At 38.3% G+C, this 16,519-nt stretch overlaps 1 protein-coding gene across 6 annotated transcripts in view; it reads right to left on the bottom strand.

Annotated features, from left to right (window-relative positions):
• The window catches only part of IL1RAP (interleukin 1 receptor accessory protein), a 149,077-nt gene that overhangs the window by 59,170 nt on the left and 73,388 nt on the right, over window positions 1–16,519 (bottom strand). For all 6 annotated transcript variants that reach the window (XM_063704459.1, XM_019024722.4, XM_063704460.1 and 3 more), the window contains one exon: window positions 406–691. In XM_063704459.1, the coding sequence (XP_063560529.1) occupies window positions 406–691 (286 nt within the window). The remainder of the gene's footprint in view (window positions 1–405; window positions 692–16,519) is intronic.

The following is a 16,519-nucleotide window of genomic DNA, read 5'->3' as shown; positions in this document are numbered from 1 at the left end:
TCTTCTGTGCCAAGTACTTTGAAAGATGCCAAGAAAAACAGATACAAATGGGCTCTATTCTCTGCCCTGTTCAATGTCTGGAGAAATGGATGTCTCCAGGTGGGGCATAAAGGCAGGCAGGAACCGGTGTGGTGAGAAAGGATTAATAACAAGGCTCCACTTTTGGACAACTTTGATATGTCTCAGGGTCTGGGAAGAAACTACCTCTGGAGAACATTCTAAGGGCCACAACCAATTTCTCTGCATACCTCCTTCAGCCCCTTCAGCTAAGCTGCAGAGAATTACCTCACTAAACTCTATCTAAATGCTTCCGACTTCTCCCCAGCTTCCTGGCCCACGGATCATCCTGACAAAAGCCCAGAAACTAAAGGGAAAAGAGAAAGCCACTGCCAAGAATCAGGCTACCTTAACATGCAGGTATAGTTGCCAGTGTCATTGAGGAGAGTGGGCCGGAACCACAGCACATCTTTCTCCTTACTAATGCGGTTCTCAGGGAGGCGGAAGTTAATTGGCTCCTCAAGGTCCCGGTCCTGCCTAGTCCAATACCAGATAAGAGTAAGGCCAGCTGAATGGGCTGTGCTGTAGTTGAATTTCAAGAAGTGTTCAAAGAGTGGGCACTTGATGCGAGCTGGCTCATCTTCAAACACTTGGATTTGCCTCATGGTATCTAGTCCCCAGTCATCGCAGCGTTCTGGAATAATCAAAAAAGAAAGAAAGGGCAGATGAGTCATCTTACAACAAAGGCCTCAAAAGAACACACCTTCTCCTCAGTGCACCCGGTCTTTTCCAGAACCTCTTTCTCTGGTCATCTTCCAGCCTCCCTCTAATAATTGCATACAGTAGGCACCTTTGGTGTGAAGAAACTGCTGTTCCCCATTATTTTTTATTTTCTGAGTATCTCTTGAATAATGATTTGATCTGATAGCTTGACCCTGTTAAGCCCTGCAAGGTATGGGAGAAAGTTTCACCTAAAAAAGACATCAAGTGTTTTTTCACTTTGTGGAACAGAGAATGGTTTAAGGAGGAAATTGTAACTGAAAAGACAATCCTTGGGCAAATGGGAGAAAAGACTCCCAGTTTGCTCTAGATCTTCTGATTCATGGGCTAGATCTGCAATGTCCAATAGAAATTATAATGCAACACACATACGTGATTTTAGACATTTCAGTTACCACACTAAAAAAGTAAAACAAAGCAGACGAAATTAATTTTAATATTTTGTTAAACCCAATATATCCAAAATATAAAAAAAAGAGCTATTTTACATTTATATTCTTTTTATGTGGTACATCTTCAAAATTCAATGTATTTTTCACTTACATCTCAATCTGGACTAGCCACATATGTCTACTGTCTACTTTATTGGACAGCAGGACAGTAGACCTCAAGAAATCAAGAGATCTCAGTAATACTCCTTGGTGGAATACTCATTCAGAACTAAAGGTGCTACAGTTTCAATGACAGAGTCAAATAAAAAAGGAGCTTAGTTCTACAAGGTCACTCAATTCTTTAAATTCCTTCTGAGCTGCATACCCATTTTATATTTTTATCAACAAACATTATTTTTAACAATCACTTGAAAACTCTGGAATACAGAGTCTGCAAAAACAGCCCTAGTTTTTTCTCTTTCCCCTGTATCCACATCCTCTGCAATTTGAAACTGTGAGTTTTCCAATCAAGAGTCTATCTTACCACCCCTCCAATCTGCACTGTCCTTGTGAGTAATGGCTTTTATAATTTATTCTTTACAATGAAAAGTAATCACTCATCTACTCAGAAAAAAAGACAAACTTTTTTTAAAGAATTTTTTTCTTTATTTTAAGAAAACAAGAAAATATTTATTTTCTTAAGAGTGATATCTGAATGGAGGGCTCTAGAAGTCACCAGATGAAGAGGGAACAGAGGTCAGGGTGATGGAGTCCTGCGGACCACAAAACCATCACCTTAAAGTAGTTTTTTCCTCATGTCCCTAACATTTGCACATACACACGCTTATGTATGTATTTTTTTAACTCTGTAATCTTCCCTACGTCTCCATTGACATCTAAAACTTCTCATGCCAAGTATAATTGGAAAGGATATATTTAGTGTCATAAGTAATGCCATTTTGAAAGAAAAGAGTTACATCATTCTTTTAATTACATCCAATGGAATAGTGATTTGCCATACACCAATATCCAACCTAAAAACATGTAAAAAAGCTTTCTTTTAACCATTATAAATTCCACAGTTTCTTTTTTTCCTTGAACTTACATTAATTCCACTATCTCCACGTGTAAATTTACTTTAGTGGAATATATTCTTATGTTTGATAGTTTATGTTTTATTTTTCATCATTTTATTCTTTTGTGTAATATGTAAAGTGCTAAGTGTTAAAAGATTTTTGAAATGTCTTATCAATTTAAATAATAAGTTTTCATTTTATAAGTAATTAATGATTATAAAATGTAAAGCTTGCATTGGAAATCATTTCTTAGTAATATAGAAGGGCTATTTTTGAATGAGAGTTTTTAGGTACTAGTTGAAAATTGTTTGCTTACATGTGAGAACTGGGAAAATTTGTTTATAGTAAGGAACTAAAGGAGCTTCGTTCTACAAGGTCACTCAATTCTTTAAATTCTTTCTGAGCTGCATACCCATTTTATATTTTTATCATCAAACATTATTTTTAACGATCATTTGAAAACTCTGGAATACAGAGTCAGCAAAAACAGCCCTAGTTTTCCCTTTCCCCTATCTCCACATCCTCTGCAATTTGAAACTGTAAGTTTTCCAATCAAGAGCCTATCTCACCAGCCATCAAATTTGGGCTGTCCTTGTGAGTTATACTGGCAAACAAACTGCAGCAAAAGTGATTGTGTGGTGTGTGACGATCTAAACCTAAGAGTTAAAAGATTTTGCTTTTTCTCTTGGAACTCTGTTGTCACTATGAGAACAAGTCCAGACAAGCATATTAATAAATAAGAGACCACAGAGAGGACAGCTGAGACACCCCAGCTGGCAGCTGGCCCACCTCCAGAAGTATGGCTATCTGGCTTTCCACAACTGACCAAAGGTAGAAGAGCAAGTCCGGCCTGGACGAGCTGAGCCACACAAGATACAGACTCAGAAGCAAAAATACAAGTGAAATAAATAAAATGAAGTTTGGTCATTTAAATTTGTGCTTCTTTGCAAGGCACCGTTTTTGCAGCAGTGGATAACTGGCAAAACAACTCACTTGCCATTATTCTCATTTTGATAAAAGCGAAGAATCTGAAGCTTTCTGACTTGCAAAAGGATTTGTCAGGTAAGTAATAAAGCTCTGGGAAATGTAACAACTAGTTTTTCCAAGACTCAACAAATGACTATCTGTTGCTATGTTTTTAGTTAGAAGCAACTTTTAAAATTCAACATACAGAGAAATAATTGGAAAAATCACAGTGTTGTTCACATCAATGCACACTTGTAACACAATGTATTTTATAAAGTATCACATTCTTTGAAAATATTTGCAAAGTTGCAGAGTTCGCTTATTCAGTTTATATAAAAGTATAACCAAAGTTTTGGCTGGGCATGGTGGCTCACGCCTGTAATTCCAGCACTTTAGGAGGCCGAGGCGGGCGGATCACCTGAGGTCAGGAGTTCGAGACCAGCCTGGCCAACATGGCGAAACTCCATCTCTACTAAAAATACAAAAATTAGCCAGGCATGGTGGCAGGGGCCTGTAATTCCAGCTGCTCGGAAAGCTGAGGCAGGAGACTTGCTTGAACCCGGGAGGCAGAGGTTGCAGTGAGCCGAGATCGTGCCACTGCACTCCAGCCTGGGTGAGACAGCAAGACTCTGTTTCAAAAAAAGAAAAGAAAAGAAAATTAAAATAATGTTTAATACATAATCCCAAGTAACTGCAAGAGTAGGAGAAAAGACAATAGTGGTACCAACATGGACAAGTGGTAAGAGACTTAACACACCTAAAAAGACAAATCCTAAACCAGCAGCAGAGAACTGGAGAACAAACCAATCTGTAGTTCAGGATGCTGAAAAGACCCAGGAATTATCAGCATCAAGATAAAGAGTCATTAGTGCTGTTTACCCACTATTTATGGGCTCTCCTCTCAGTATAAGATTGTGCATTTCCACACCTCTGAAGTAAGGAGCGGCCATGTGACTTACTTTGACCAAGAAGATGTAGTCAGTCTTACTTGTGGATGTTTTGGATGGGGTATATTTTACAAAATTCCCTTTTCTTCTGCCTTGGCAAATATGAAAGCACAGAGACAGAGGCTCCCTTAGGTTGCGTACTTTGATGGATGGCACACCACACAACTTTGTTCTTTTAAGGCAGACATAATTTGGATTTGCTTATTACCAATATCAATAATCTATCCTGGCACATGCAGTCAGGTATCTCAAAACCAAAGATATGGGAAGAATGGTAAAAGAAAGAAGACAGAATGACAGCTATATAAAAAAGTTACATGCTTTGTTCCAAGCCGACTCTTCTAGCACTGAACAGTTTTCTTCACTCAGCTCCAAGGATGAGGGCAGTCAGACATTTACTCTCCACAGAAGAGAAGGAAAGAATCTTCCGTGGAAAATCTGGCCAGTTTAAGAAGAAATATATGACAATCTTACTATCAGAAGCTCTTTAGAAAGTTGTGCAGCCACATCATCCAACAGAAAAGCTCAAGTTTAACGAGCATCACAGCTTCACACTCACATTTAGAATTTCCAATCAACTTCTTAATCACTTCTTCTTAAATCTGAGCAGATCATCTGAGAAAAACCTCTACCACAAAATGTAATGTCAGAAAAAAAAAAAAGTAAAAGAAACTTGGAGAAAATCAAATTATTCAAGGAAAAGTAAACATGTAAAAAATACTATCAACATTCTCAGAGCGATAAGGAACCTGTTTCATCCATGAAGCAGGAACAAATGCTATAACCAAGCAATATTCAGAGAAAAAAAGCCCACTAAACAAAAAAAACTTTAATAGATTTTTTTTAGATGTTAAATTTAAAGATTTCCTAAAAAGCAGAGTAGAAAGAAAAAGAAATAGAAAATAGATAAGAAAGTTAGATGCCCACTCCAGGAATCTCAATCACTCAATAAGAGAACCCTCTGCACCACACCTTTCAAAAAAAAAAAAAAAAAACCCAAAATACAAAGAAAGTTCTCAATTAAATAATTCACAGAAAAAAAACAAAATCTGAGAACTGAAGTATACAACCTTCTAAGGACCTATCAATTGCCCCAGAATAATGGATAGAAATAGACTCACACCACATAAATATTTCAAAACGATTGCAGAGAAAGAGAGGATTCTGCAAACTGCCAAGGAGTAAGAAAGGAAAGGAAAAAAAAAAGTCACTTTACGAAATATTAGGAATGAGAATGGTTTGGGAATTCCCAAACACAAGACTGGAAACTAGAAGATAATGAAGCGATGCATCTGAAGGAAAAGTATTTCCAACCTAGAATCTAAACATAATAAAACAATCAAGTATGAAGGTGACAAATGTAGACACGTAAAGACTCCACAATTTATTTACCATGTCCTCCTTATCAGGGAGCTTCGGGGGATTTGTGCCACAAAAATGAGAGAATAAAACAATAATAGAGAAAACCTAGGATTGGGAATAGGGATTCTAACTCAAGAGAGAAAAGGGATCCTCAGAATGACAGTGAACGAGACCCAAGGATAAAATTTATGCACCAGGGCTTGGTAACGAACCAGTATAGGTAGTAGGGATTGGAAACCTCCAATTAGGGAAAAAATAATCACAACTGACAGATTATCTGATGACATTAACAGTGTGAAAAATGTGAAAAATTATGCTGAAAGGCAATTGAAAGCTATAAAAATGGTTACAAAAACATACAAATTAAAATAAGCATATGAAAAGCAATGCAGTTAATAACTTCAAAAACTAAGAGAGGTAATAGAATTATAGTTCATAAATACGTGAAAACATATTAATGAAATGATTATTGATTCGACCAAATATGAAATATAGAGAAGAATGGGTAGAAGGGATAGCAGTTTCAGCAAGATTATCCTCATTTACTATAATGAAAAAAGTGAAAAGATAATGCCTCGGGTTGACTACACAAAAGATAACAATGTATACAAATAGGTTAGCAAAATATAGATGGGAAATATTAGAAGAGATAAATAAGACATCCAAGTTGTTGTCTCTGAGAAGGGTAATTAGTAAAAGTGAGGATAGTTAAGGCAGAAAGAATATAATTATTTTGATTTTTTAAAATATATTGACCTTAAAAATCTGTGCATAGTTTGCTTTCAAATTAATTAAAATAATAATTAGAATAAAAGAAAGAAAGGAAAGAAGGAAGAAAATATCCACTAGGTAATACAGTTGGCAAACCCATTCTATGTCAAACCATCCTTATCATAACTACTTTCTGTTAGAAAAATTTTTGATTTTATATTTTATTTCCAAAAATTGTGTTGTTATGTATTGGCTTGACAGTCATTTCACTTTGAATGATAAAGTATATAGAAAAAAAAAGAGGAAGAAAACAGTTGGATAGCAAATGGAGTCTGTAATTTCATTATACTGTTTGTTGTCTAGATAAAATAAGATGTCACTGCCTTTGGTATTTCCTACAGATATTCTTCACGTGTTTTGCAAAAGCATCTCCCTCAAGACTGCACTTTTTTGACTGCAATTAGATGATGGTAGACGAAAGACTATTAAATGGAAATTAGTATCTTTCCTATAACCCACTCTACAATGTGTATCAATTCAGATCACTCCAACTTGGGCCACAGATCATATTCTGATGTCATGATTCACTCTTAATAGAAGCATTGGTAAATTGGAGAGAAAAAGGAAGGCCTGCTGGGGTTTAACAGTGCCCTTATTAAGGAGACATTTTGACACCAATAAAATAGTGTCATGTTAGACCCTGAAAATCTTTATAGCCCTGGGCAATAATTAATAGTAAGATAGATGATGAGTGACATGTAGATTTTTCTTTTGTAAAGTAGGAGAATGCCGATTGGGAAAGAGGAGATAAAAAAGGAGAGCTAACATAACATTTTAACGGCAAGCATATACTCAGACAGACCAATGTAGGAGGAATTATAAAATGGATTTTTAGTGATCATGAGAACAGACTGTGGTAGAGACTGTCTATATGCTCATTAATTCTGTTTTCCTTGACTCATGTGAAAACTACTTCTCTTTGGTAATTGGATTGGGGCCATGTGAATTTCCTCTGGCCAGTGAAATGTGGGCAGAAATGCTGTAGAGGCTGAAATCCCCAGCATAATCTCTGATGCTCTCTTTCCCTGAAATGGAGGCCCTGAAGTCCAGAAACTGTTGAAAAGGTAGCATCACAGGATGGGAGGAATCTGGATTCCTGCCACTGCTCAGAGCAGAGCTGTTCAGGAATGCCACTTGACTTTCAAGGGGCTGTGACATGAGTGAAAAATAAATCTCTATTGTCTTAAGTCACTGAGATTTGTGATAGCAACTAGTACTGCCTATCTTGATTAATAAAAAAAGGAAGGTAGAATTTTCCTTTCATAACATAAGTTAATAAATCAAGACCAGACACTTTTAAAAAAAGCATTTGTTCCTTACATACTAAAATTTGAATACAAGTCAATCACCAACATCTCTGGCCCAATCCATCGGCTTAATATGTCTTCAATTAAATTCAATACATTTTTAAAGGGAAAGGAAATAATTATACCTGCCATGTATCTCCCTTACATGATGTTTCATGGACCAAATGAATACGTTTATAAAGTGAGTCAGCCTCCTGTACCACAGAGCCTGAAAATATATGTATTAGCATTCATAAACATTATTATTATTGAGCTTTTTCTTTGGGATATTTGCCCATTTGAAATTAGTTCTGTGAGTTTTTAAGTTCTCTAGACAGCCACCTGAGCGCATTTTGTCAGAGCTTTTTATATTATTCAATGAACAAATAAAAATAAAATCTATGGCAACAGGCTGTAGTGGCATGTAATACCAAATTAATTATATGATTCACTGCAGGCACTAGCCTCAGAAAAGACAGGAAAAGGCTGTTATGCAAATACATTTGTCTCTAATAACAGCAAAGGGAATTTAGCAAATTACTAGCACAAGAATTCCTTTTTTGTTTATAATGTCCCTTCTTATTCAGTTTACTCCACAGTGGAAGTCCTCTCTAAATTGGCCTCTCAACATGGGAGAACCACAAAGTCATCATTCCTCTCAGCCAAAAGGGTTTCTTAAGGCTGAGACTTGGTGGCACAGGGGACTAATGGAAATGTGCAAAGCTTTGCAAAGCCAAGTCACTGGAAAATCCAACCCACGCTCCTGACAGCAATTAGCATTTATATAGCAGGGTATACATTTTAACTAATTAATCTCACAACACACTCTAGGGCTTTCATGCCCATTCCCACATTACATGCCAGGAAACGGAGACAGAGAGATTAATTGACTTACTTTTGCCTGAGTGGTAGCACAAAAAAAAAAAGCTGCCTGACTATAGAGCTAGGATGTTTGTCCCAAATGTATCCTCACACATTCAAAGCAGAATATTTTCCACAGAAAAGCTCTTCATATATTTGTATTCATTAAATATTTATTGAGAACCTGCTATGCGCAAAGCACTATGTTAGGTGCTGGGGTAGACAGACATATAAATATAAAAAATCAGGAAACTCAGGTAGAGAAAAGAAAGAGCAAAGATTTGAATTTTAGGAGACCTAAAGTGGAATTACTTTCCATAGTTAATTATTTTTCATGTGCCACTTAGTTGCCATATGGCCTTGGACAAAATGCTTCTTTTAAACTAGTCTCTGCATGTACACCCTGCCTATCTTACAGTGCTGTGTGAGAGTTAAAAGTCCTAGCATGCAAAACGAGCTCAGTACGTATTAGCTGAATCTGCATCAGAAAATTCCCATCAGAAAATTAACAATCTTCACAAAAGAAAGACATAGAAATAGAGTTAACTGAATGAAATCAACCAATTGTCATAACAGGTTTCTAAACAGAAGCATAATAATATTAAATGCTATTATATTATATTGTACTACATTTTATATTAATTCTATTACTGTAAACAGGGCGGAGGGTGGAGGTGAGAGTCGAGATTTGGCTGAGACCAGAACCAGTCCCCTTTTACATTCCAAACTAGAAACCAGTGCGGATCAGGCCACTTAGAAACTGTCCCATCTGTGTGTGCTAGTAGTCCTATCTAAGCCTGAGGCTAGAGACTAAGTCAAACAGGAACGCTGGTTTGATGTTAATTTTGGTAGTTTTGCTAAAGTTTGTTTTTCTAGTGGTATGCTGGGGTCCTCAGGAAATATTAACTTGGGACTGAGATAAAGAGAGAACTGAAGGTGAGAGCAAACTAGTTAAGTTGGCTAGCAACATTAAATGAATGTCACTAAGACAAGGAGGAAATCAATACGTTTAAGTGTGAGCACATTTCTGAGGCAAACACAGGAGTTCCAGAGTCTAAAACATTAGCAGAAGCCCTGATAGAGAAGGCATATAGCATTAGGGTTGAAGATAACAGACATAATTCCAAGGCGGACTTTGATACCTAGTGGCATTATTCCTTCATTTAAAAAACTATGTACTGAGCATTCCGTCATGTGCCAAATACTAAATGGGTGCTTGGGATGCACTGGCAAACAAAACAAAGGTCTCACAGAGCTCACCTGCTAACACAAGGAGACTGACAATAAGCAATTGACATGCTAAATAAGAAAAATATATAGAATGTTGAAAGGTGATGAGTCAAGGGAACAAAGAACAATATAGAATCTGGTAAGAGGAATCAGGAATGAAGGAGGGAGAGAGAAGGGAGAGACAGGAATATGCAATTATAAAGAGAGTAGTAAGGGTAGGCTTTATGATCAATGAAGTCCCTCAACCATTTTGTACCTCACTTTCCACAACCAAAAAAGAAGCTCATAATAGTGTAAAATAGTTATGAAAATGAAATAAGCCTATGACATAAAACAGCACCACACATAAACTGAGAATGTCTATACATGTACTGGTTATAATTAATCTATGAACTGTAATTTTTCTGTGATCTTTGGCAAACCACTTCTTGTGTCAGACATCCACATCTGTGGCATGGACTGCTAGACATGCCCCATTTCCATGCCTCACATGCCCCTTCCCAATAGAGTGTGGGGACTTTCAGTTAGGCACATAGCCATTCAGTTTAAAAGTAACATTTCCCAGCTTGCCTCTCACCTGGATGTGGTCAGGTGACTAGGTTCTGGCTAATAGAAAAGGTTTGAAATTGTCATATGGTAGATCCCAGAAATCTTCCTTGAGAGACACTGGCATGTTCCTATGCTTCCCATGCTCCTCCTACCATCCCATTTCTTCTGTCCTGCTGCGTGGGACATAGATAGATATGATAGCTGGCGCTACATAATAAACGGTAAGAATGAGGCCCACACCCTAAAGATCGTGAAATCTGAAAGTGAAAGGAGGTGGGACCTTGAATAACTTGGGGAGTTGCCTTACCAGCCCTGAACTTTCCACCTCTACATTTTATGTGACAAATAAGCTTTTTATATCCTCATTACTTGGAGTGTGGTCCTCAACCCACCAGCATCATCAGTATTCCTTGCCACCTTGTCAGAACTGCAGATTTTCAGAACCCATCCTGATGTATTGAATCACAATCTGCATTTTAACAATCCCCAGGTAATCCCTATGCTCACTAAACTTGGAAAGGAATTAGTTTAAACAGCTGTTATTTTACATGTCTACTTATGGCTGATCATTGTCTTCACTGATAACAATGGTTTTATTTCCTCTGTTCAAATAAGTGGATAGATGAACAATTCCTGAGATTTTAACCACCTTATGAGTCTATGTCTCTTTGACTTATATTCTTTTTGTTCCTCAATGACAAATTATTTTAAATATCTAGACATTTTTCTAGCAGTATCCTATCATATACCACTGGTTTCCAAAAATATCTGCAAACACCATTCACCTAGAGTACAATTTATATTATAGTGGAAGATATTTGATATGGTTTGACTGTGTCCCCACCCAAATCTCATCTTGAATTGTAGCTCCCATAATTCCCAAATGTCGTGGGAGGGACATGGTGGGAGGTAATTGAATCATGGGGGTGGGTCTTTCCTGTGCTGTTCTCATAATATGAATACGTCTCACGAGATCTGATGGTTTTATAAAGGGGAGTACCCCTGCACACACTCTCTCTTGCCTGCTGACATGTAAGACGTGACTTTGCTCCTCATTTGCCTTCTGCCATGATTGTGAGGGCTCCCCAGCCATGTGGAACTGGAGTCAACTAAACCTCTTTCCTTTATAAATTGCCCAGTCTCAGTTATGTCTTTATTAGCAGTATGAGAGAAAACTAACACAATATTAAAACTTAGATATGTTTATTCAGGGTAGAGCTACCCAAACAAAGTCTAGAAAATGTTTCTGAAAATTCACATTCACTGACTAAGTCATCAAGAGGAGAGCAAGAAGTCAGGAGTGGAGGAGGGAGAGCTGGAGTGTCTGTGAGCATCCATCACGCATCCTCATGTTGCTGGTACTGCGTACAAACCCGTGTTCATCACTGGGCAGATGGCTGCTTTCCAGGACCAGATAATTAGACATACCTTACTCCCACCAACAAAAGGAAGTTTTCTTGATTGAATAATTTGAAAAAAAAAAAAGGAAAATAGCTCTGACAGATACAAGGGATGATAACATTTGTCAGATTAGGAAAGAATGCCAAATTAAAAAAAAAAAAAGGGTTTGGTGAGGGAGAAATCCACAAGCCACGGTTTCAGTTTCATTAGAGTTTGCTCCTAGAATAATTTTTATTCCGAATAGTGTACTACTCCTGTTTATGGCACCAGGTATTTACACTGCCCTACAGACTGTCATTTCATATCAATTTGAAGTGGCAGTTCCAGCCAGTTAAAAAATAAAAAGTATGGACAAATCATTACAAAGTAAACCTGAACAAAGGAAAAAAGAAGAAAAGAAAGAGGTAAGAAAGGAAAGTGAACCCTGACAGATGAAAACAACCAATCCTACGAAGTTTAAATTCAGAATTATAATAGGCAATACTTAGAGTTATAAAATCAAATCTAAAAGAGCTGGGGTCTTTCAGAGTCTAGCATTATTAAAGGATGAATATTTTAGCACCTCCGAGCAGTTTGCAATCAGTATCTGCCATGCTGGAGTTTCACTCTTAGTTTGTAAATACAAGCGTCACTTTCTACAAAGTTTTCCTTGTGGGAGAGCACCTGAATAAAAACCCTGGGTTTTCTAGATAATTTTAAAGCTTCCTGGTCTAACGAAGCTGCTGAAGGTCTCCAAGCTGTTTCCATATCTCAAATCATTTCATAACTGGGTTTTGGATTACCAGCAAAAAGACCCTGAATTATCATGTGTTTATGTCCCGGAAGGTTCCAGCAGCCATCCTTCCTGCTGCTGTGCAGAATAAGGAAGGTAATACAGTAACATCATCTAATAGCCACCTGTAACAAGCTCTGCTTCTCTCATCAAAGTGGCACCAGGGGATAGAAGCCCACATAATGAATTCTGGGCCAAGGCAGGACAGATCACCTGAGGTCGAGTTCGAGACCAGTCTGGCCAACATGGCAAAACCCTGTCTCTACTAAAAAAAGAAACATTAGCTGGGTGTGGTGGCGCGTGCCTGTAATTCCAGCTACTTGGGAAGCTGAGGTAAGAGAATCACTTGACCCCAGGAGGCAGATGTTTCAGTGGGCCGAGATCGCACCACTGCACTCCAGCCTGGGAGACAGAGCGAGATTCCATCTCAAAACAAACAAACAAACCAAAAGAACGAATTCTGAGTATGCTTCTTCTGTACCATGGTTCATGGTTTTCTTTAAAAAAAATTACTGTAATGAGCAACCTCATGCTGCTGAAGGGAATGATTTTTTTTGCAGGGCTGTTGTGACAATAAATAAACAGGCTGTGTCAAGTGTGACACAGTACACTGGGGAAACGCTAAGCAGTCATTAGCTAGTTTTTGTGGGTTTTTTTTCCCCTCCAAGCAATCTTTTCTAATCCATGATTAAGATGTAAAAATTCAATGATTATTTTAATATAATAAACAGCCTTTGCTCTCTTTATTCTTATTATCAGGTAATATTTATTCAGGATCCTGTGAGTGCTAGGGGCTATGAAGAAAGTCTAGAAAATATACAGTCTCTGTGTTGAAATTTCCATTCAAGACTGACAGCGCATGAAATAAAGTTATTTCACATGTTATCATTAGAGTCCCAGAAAATACAGGCCTCAGGTCTAGTTGCAGCCCTGAATTCCAGTAAGATAGCTGAAGATACCCCCATTCCATACATGAAGTGAATGCAGTCGAGACAGGACAAAAAACACGTCTGAGAGATGGGTAAACAATATATGATAGTGGTGGGGAGGGGCCAAACCAGGGCTCTAATGTCCCAAAACAACTGCTTTCCCTAGGGAGTATGCAATGGTAAGTCTCTAACAACCCATTTCTAAACCTCATTCTGCCACTTCCTATCCATGTGACTATGTGCAAATAAATTAAATATTCCCATGTGTAAACAAAAACTGGTTTGAAGATTAAATGAGGCAACACTGGTAAAGTGTTTAGCAGAGAGCTGGTCACATAATCTTTGCTGTTGTTATGATTATATTTCTCTCTTTTTCACTTCCAAACTGAGTTTCAAACTGAATTGTGCTCAACAAATGTTGTTGATGTTTAAGCTCTGGAGAATCACCTGTGACAAAGTGTTTGAGAGTGTTGGACGACAAGGGAGATTTTACAACATTTTTAAAAATTCTTCTCATTCTGCAAATGAGAAGATTTTACAAACTATACCCAGAAAGATAACTTGAGTAACACAAGAGTTTACTTGTAGCAAGTATAAAATCATTCCTCTCCAATCCAAATTCTGTGTTCTACTACATTGTCCCAGTAAAATATATATTCCAAATAAATATCTGCACAGACATTCCCACTTGGCACTTTGAATGTAAATAGTACAACAGTACACTCCTCTTCAAAACAGAGGATGAAGCAGGCTAAGAATCAAACCCGGGAAGACTGGAACAGGCAATGTTAATACTGAGCCAAAAAAGATAACGCTGCATGTGTTCTATATGGTCAAGCCATAAAATTACTATTTTCACCCTTCCCATTTTACAAGTGAGAAAGCTGATATGTGGGTTTGTCCTTGAGGCTGAAAACAAGCTAAATGGCATCATCGCTGCCCATAATTGTGGCACCTGGAAAGAAGAATCCTGGCCAGGCACGGTGGCTCACACCTTGTAATCCCAGCATTTTGGGAAGCCGAGGCAGGCAGATTGCCAGAGCTCAGGAGTTCGCGACCGGCTTGGGCAATATGGTGAAACCCCATCTCTACTAAAATACAAAAAATTAGCCTGGAATATGGTGGGCACCTGTAGTCCCAGCTACTTGGGAGGGTGAGGCAGAATTGCTTGAACCCAGGAGGTGGAGGTTGCAGTGAGCCAAGATCGTGCCACTGCGCTCCAGCCTGGGCGACAGAGCAAGACTCCGTCTCACCAAAAAAAAAAAAAAGAAGAAGAAGAATCCTGTCCACAGTTGCCATATAGGTAACAATACATATCACAAATATATGTCACAAAATATGAAGTTAATCAGTGCCAATCCCACAGAGCTGCTGTTAGGGGTAAATAGGATGATACACAAAAATGCCACATGGACTCTGACACAGTAAGAACTTAATATGAATATGTTTTGGCTACCATGATGTGGATTATTACAGATGAGAAAATTGAGATCTGGAAAGAGAATCAGCAGAGAAAGGAATTATTATGTGTGTTTGATTTTGAGTTTTTATTGCCTTTTACCAGAGCCAAGGGCAGGAAACTCAAAGCTTGGATTTGAGTTGTAAAAAGCAGAAGGCAGTCTGAGCATGAACTCTCTTCTTAATTACCAAGGATACGTCAGTGAACACCTTTCCACTCAACAGCATGATTGGAATTTAAAGCCCACCATGTATTTAATGGGTCTCTGTACCTTTCAACACCATGTCTTACACTTCCCAGTTGGGGGCTCAGAGAGACTCATTCAATAAAAGTACATCGGGGCCTTCAACTTTCAATTAGGAGCTTTCTAACTTCCCCGCCTCAAGATTTGCAGCCAGTATTCCCCGCAAAATTACAAAGTCAAAGGAAAGTGCATCTAGCAAACCTTGTCAGCAACCTCCCCAGCAATTCTCAGGAAACTGCCTGGAGTAAAAGAACATTTATGATCTTCATCACCTGCCAGAGGAAGAGACACAGGCGACAATCCTGCCACTGTGTTTAACAGACGCATCACCTGCGAAACGCCGGTGCAGTCTCATTCTATCTTAATAATGTGTCAAGCATGTAGATTTTTCTTGAAGGCTGGTAGTGACAAGCAGAAAACAAAAGATTCTGAGAGAAAATTGGGTGAAGCAAGCAACAAAAGCTGAGAGCATGAGAAATGGGGTTTGGAGAAATGTCTGGCAGTGAATATGATGGGGTGACAGGAAGAATTCAAGAGGTGGGGGTGCTGAGTGGCCAGGTTTTTAGTGGTCACTCACCTAGAGAACGGTATCTCCTCCCAAGGAAAGAAGCAGGGTCTTGGGAAGAGTAAATGCTAAGATAAAATCCTGATCTAAGTTTCTGAACACTGAAGTCCCCTATAACCCACCGTGCATCTTAGACAACCACTGCATGTTAGAGCTGGAAGGTGGATTCAAAAATCATCCAGCCCCATGACACATTATACAGATCAGGCTCTGACACCAGAGGGGCTAGGGAATGCCTGAGGTGAAAGACTGGGTTAGTGGCAGAGGCAGGATAAAAGTCTCTCTGATAACCATACCATGAACATTTCTTCTGCATATAAAACCAACTGCAAAAATAAGAGTTTATACTGGACTTATATCAATCTTTGTTTCTCTTTTCTCTTGGTATGTCAGGGGTTAAATTTTTATACGTACTTTTATGTTGAGCTTATTGACTTACTATAGTGCTAAGGTTGAGAACATTTGCCTCATACATTTATTGGGAAAGAGAAAACTACAAACCAACTTCTCTAAAATCTAGAACAAAGGAAGCAAAACAAGAGAATGTACTTTTCATATGTGAAGAAAACAAACATTCTAGAAAAATCAAATTTAGAAAAATAGATGAAAGACCAGGAAAATAACTCACAGTCATTTGAAGAGGGCTTTTAGGAACTGCATGGTACAACTACAACCACACACACAAACATCTTGTGTGTGTGTGCACGCACACACATGTGTGCATGTGTGTCCAGGTATATATTCCAGGACAACACTGTCAAGTCCAAGACACTCATCCCTGAGGACTTTTGGACTGCCAATGCTGCATGTGATTCCCTGCCTAGTGGAAAATGAATAATGAAGATGGTTGCTTAGAAAGATGTAGGCCGGGCGTGGTGGCTCACGCCTGTAATCCCAGCACTTTGGGAGGCCAAGGCGGGCGGATCACGAGGTCAAGAGATCAAGACCAACCT

Source organism: Gorilla gorilla, chromosome 2 (genome assembly GCF_029281585.2).
Source record: "Gorilla gorilla gorilla isolate KB3781 chromosome 2, NHGRI_mGorGor1-v2.1_pri, whole genome shotgun sequence".
Lineage (NCBI taxonomy): Eukaryota > Metazoa > Chordata > Mammalia > Primates > Hominidae > Gorilla > Gorilla gorilla.
The sequence above is the reverse complement of the archived record's forward strand: the minus strand, read 5'-3'. Positions and strand labels throughout refer to the sequence as shown.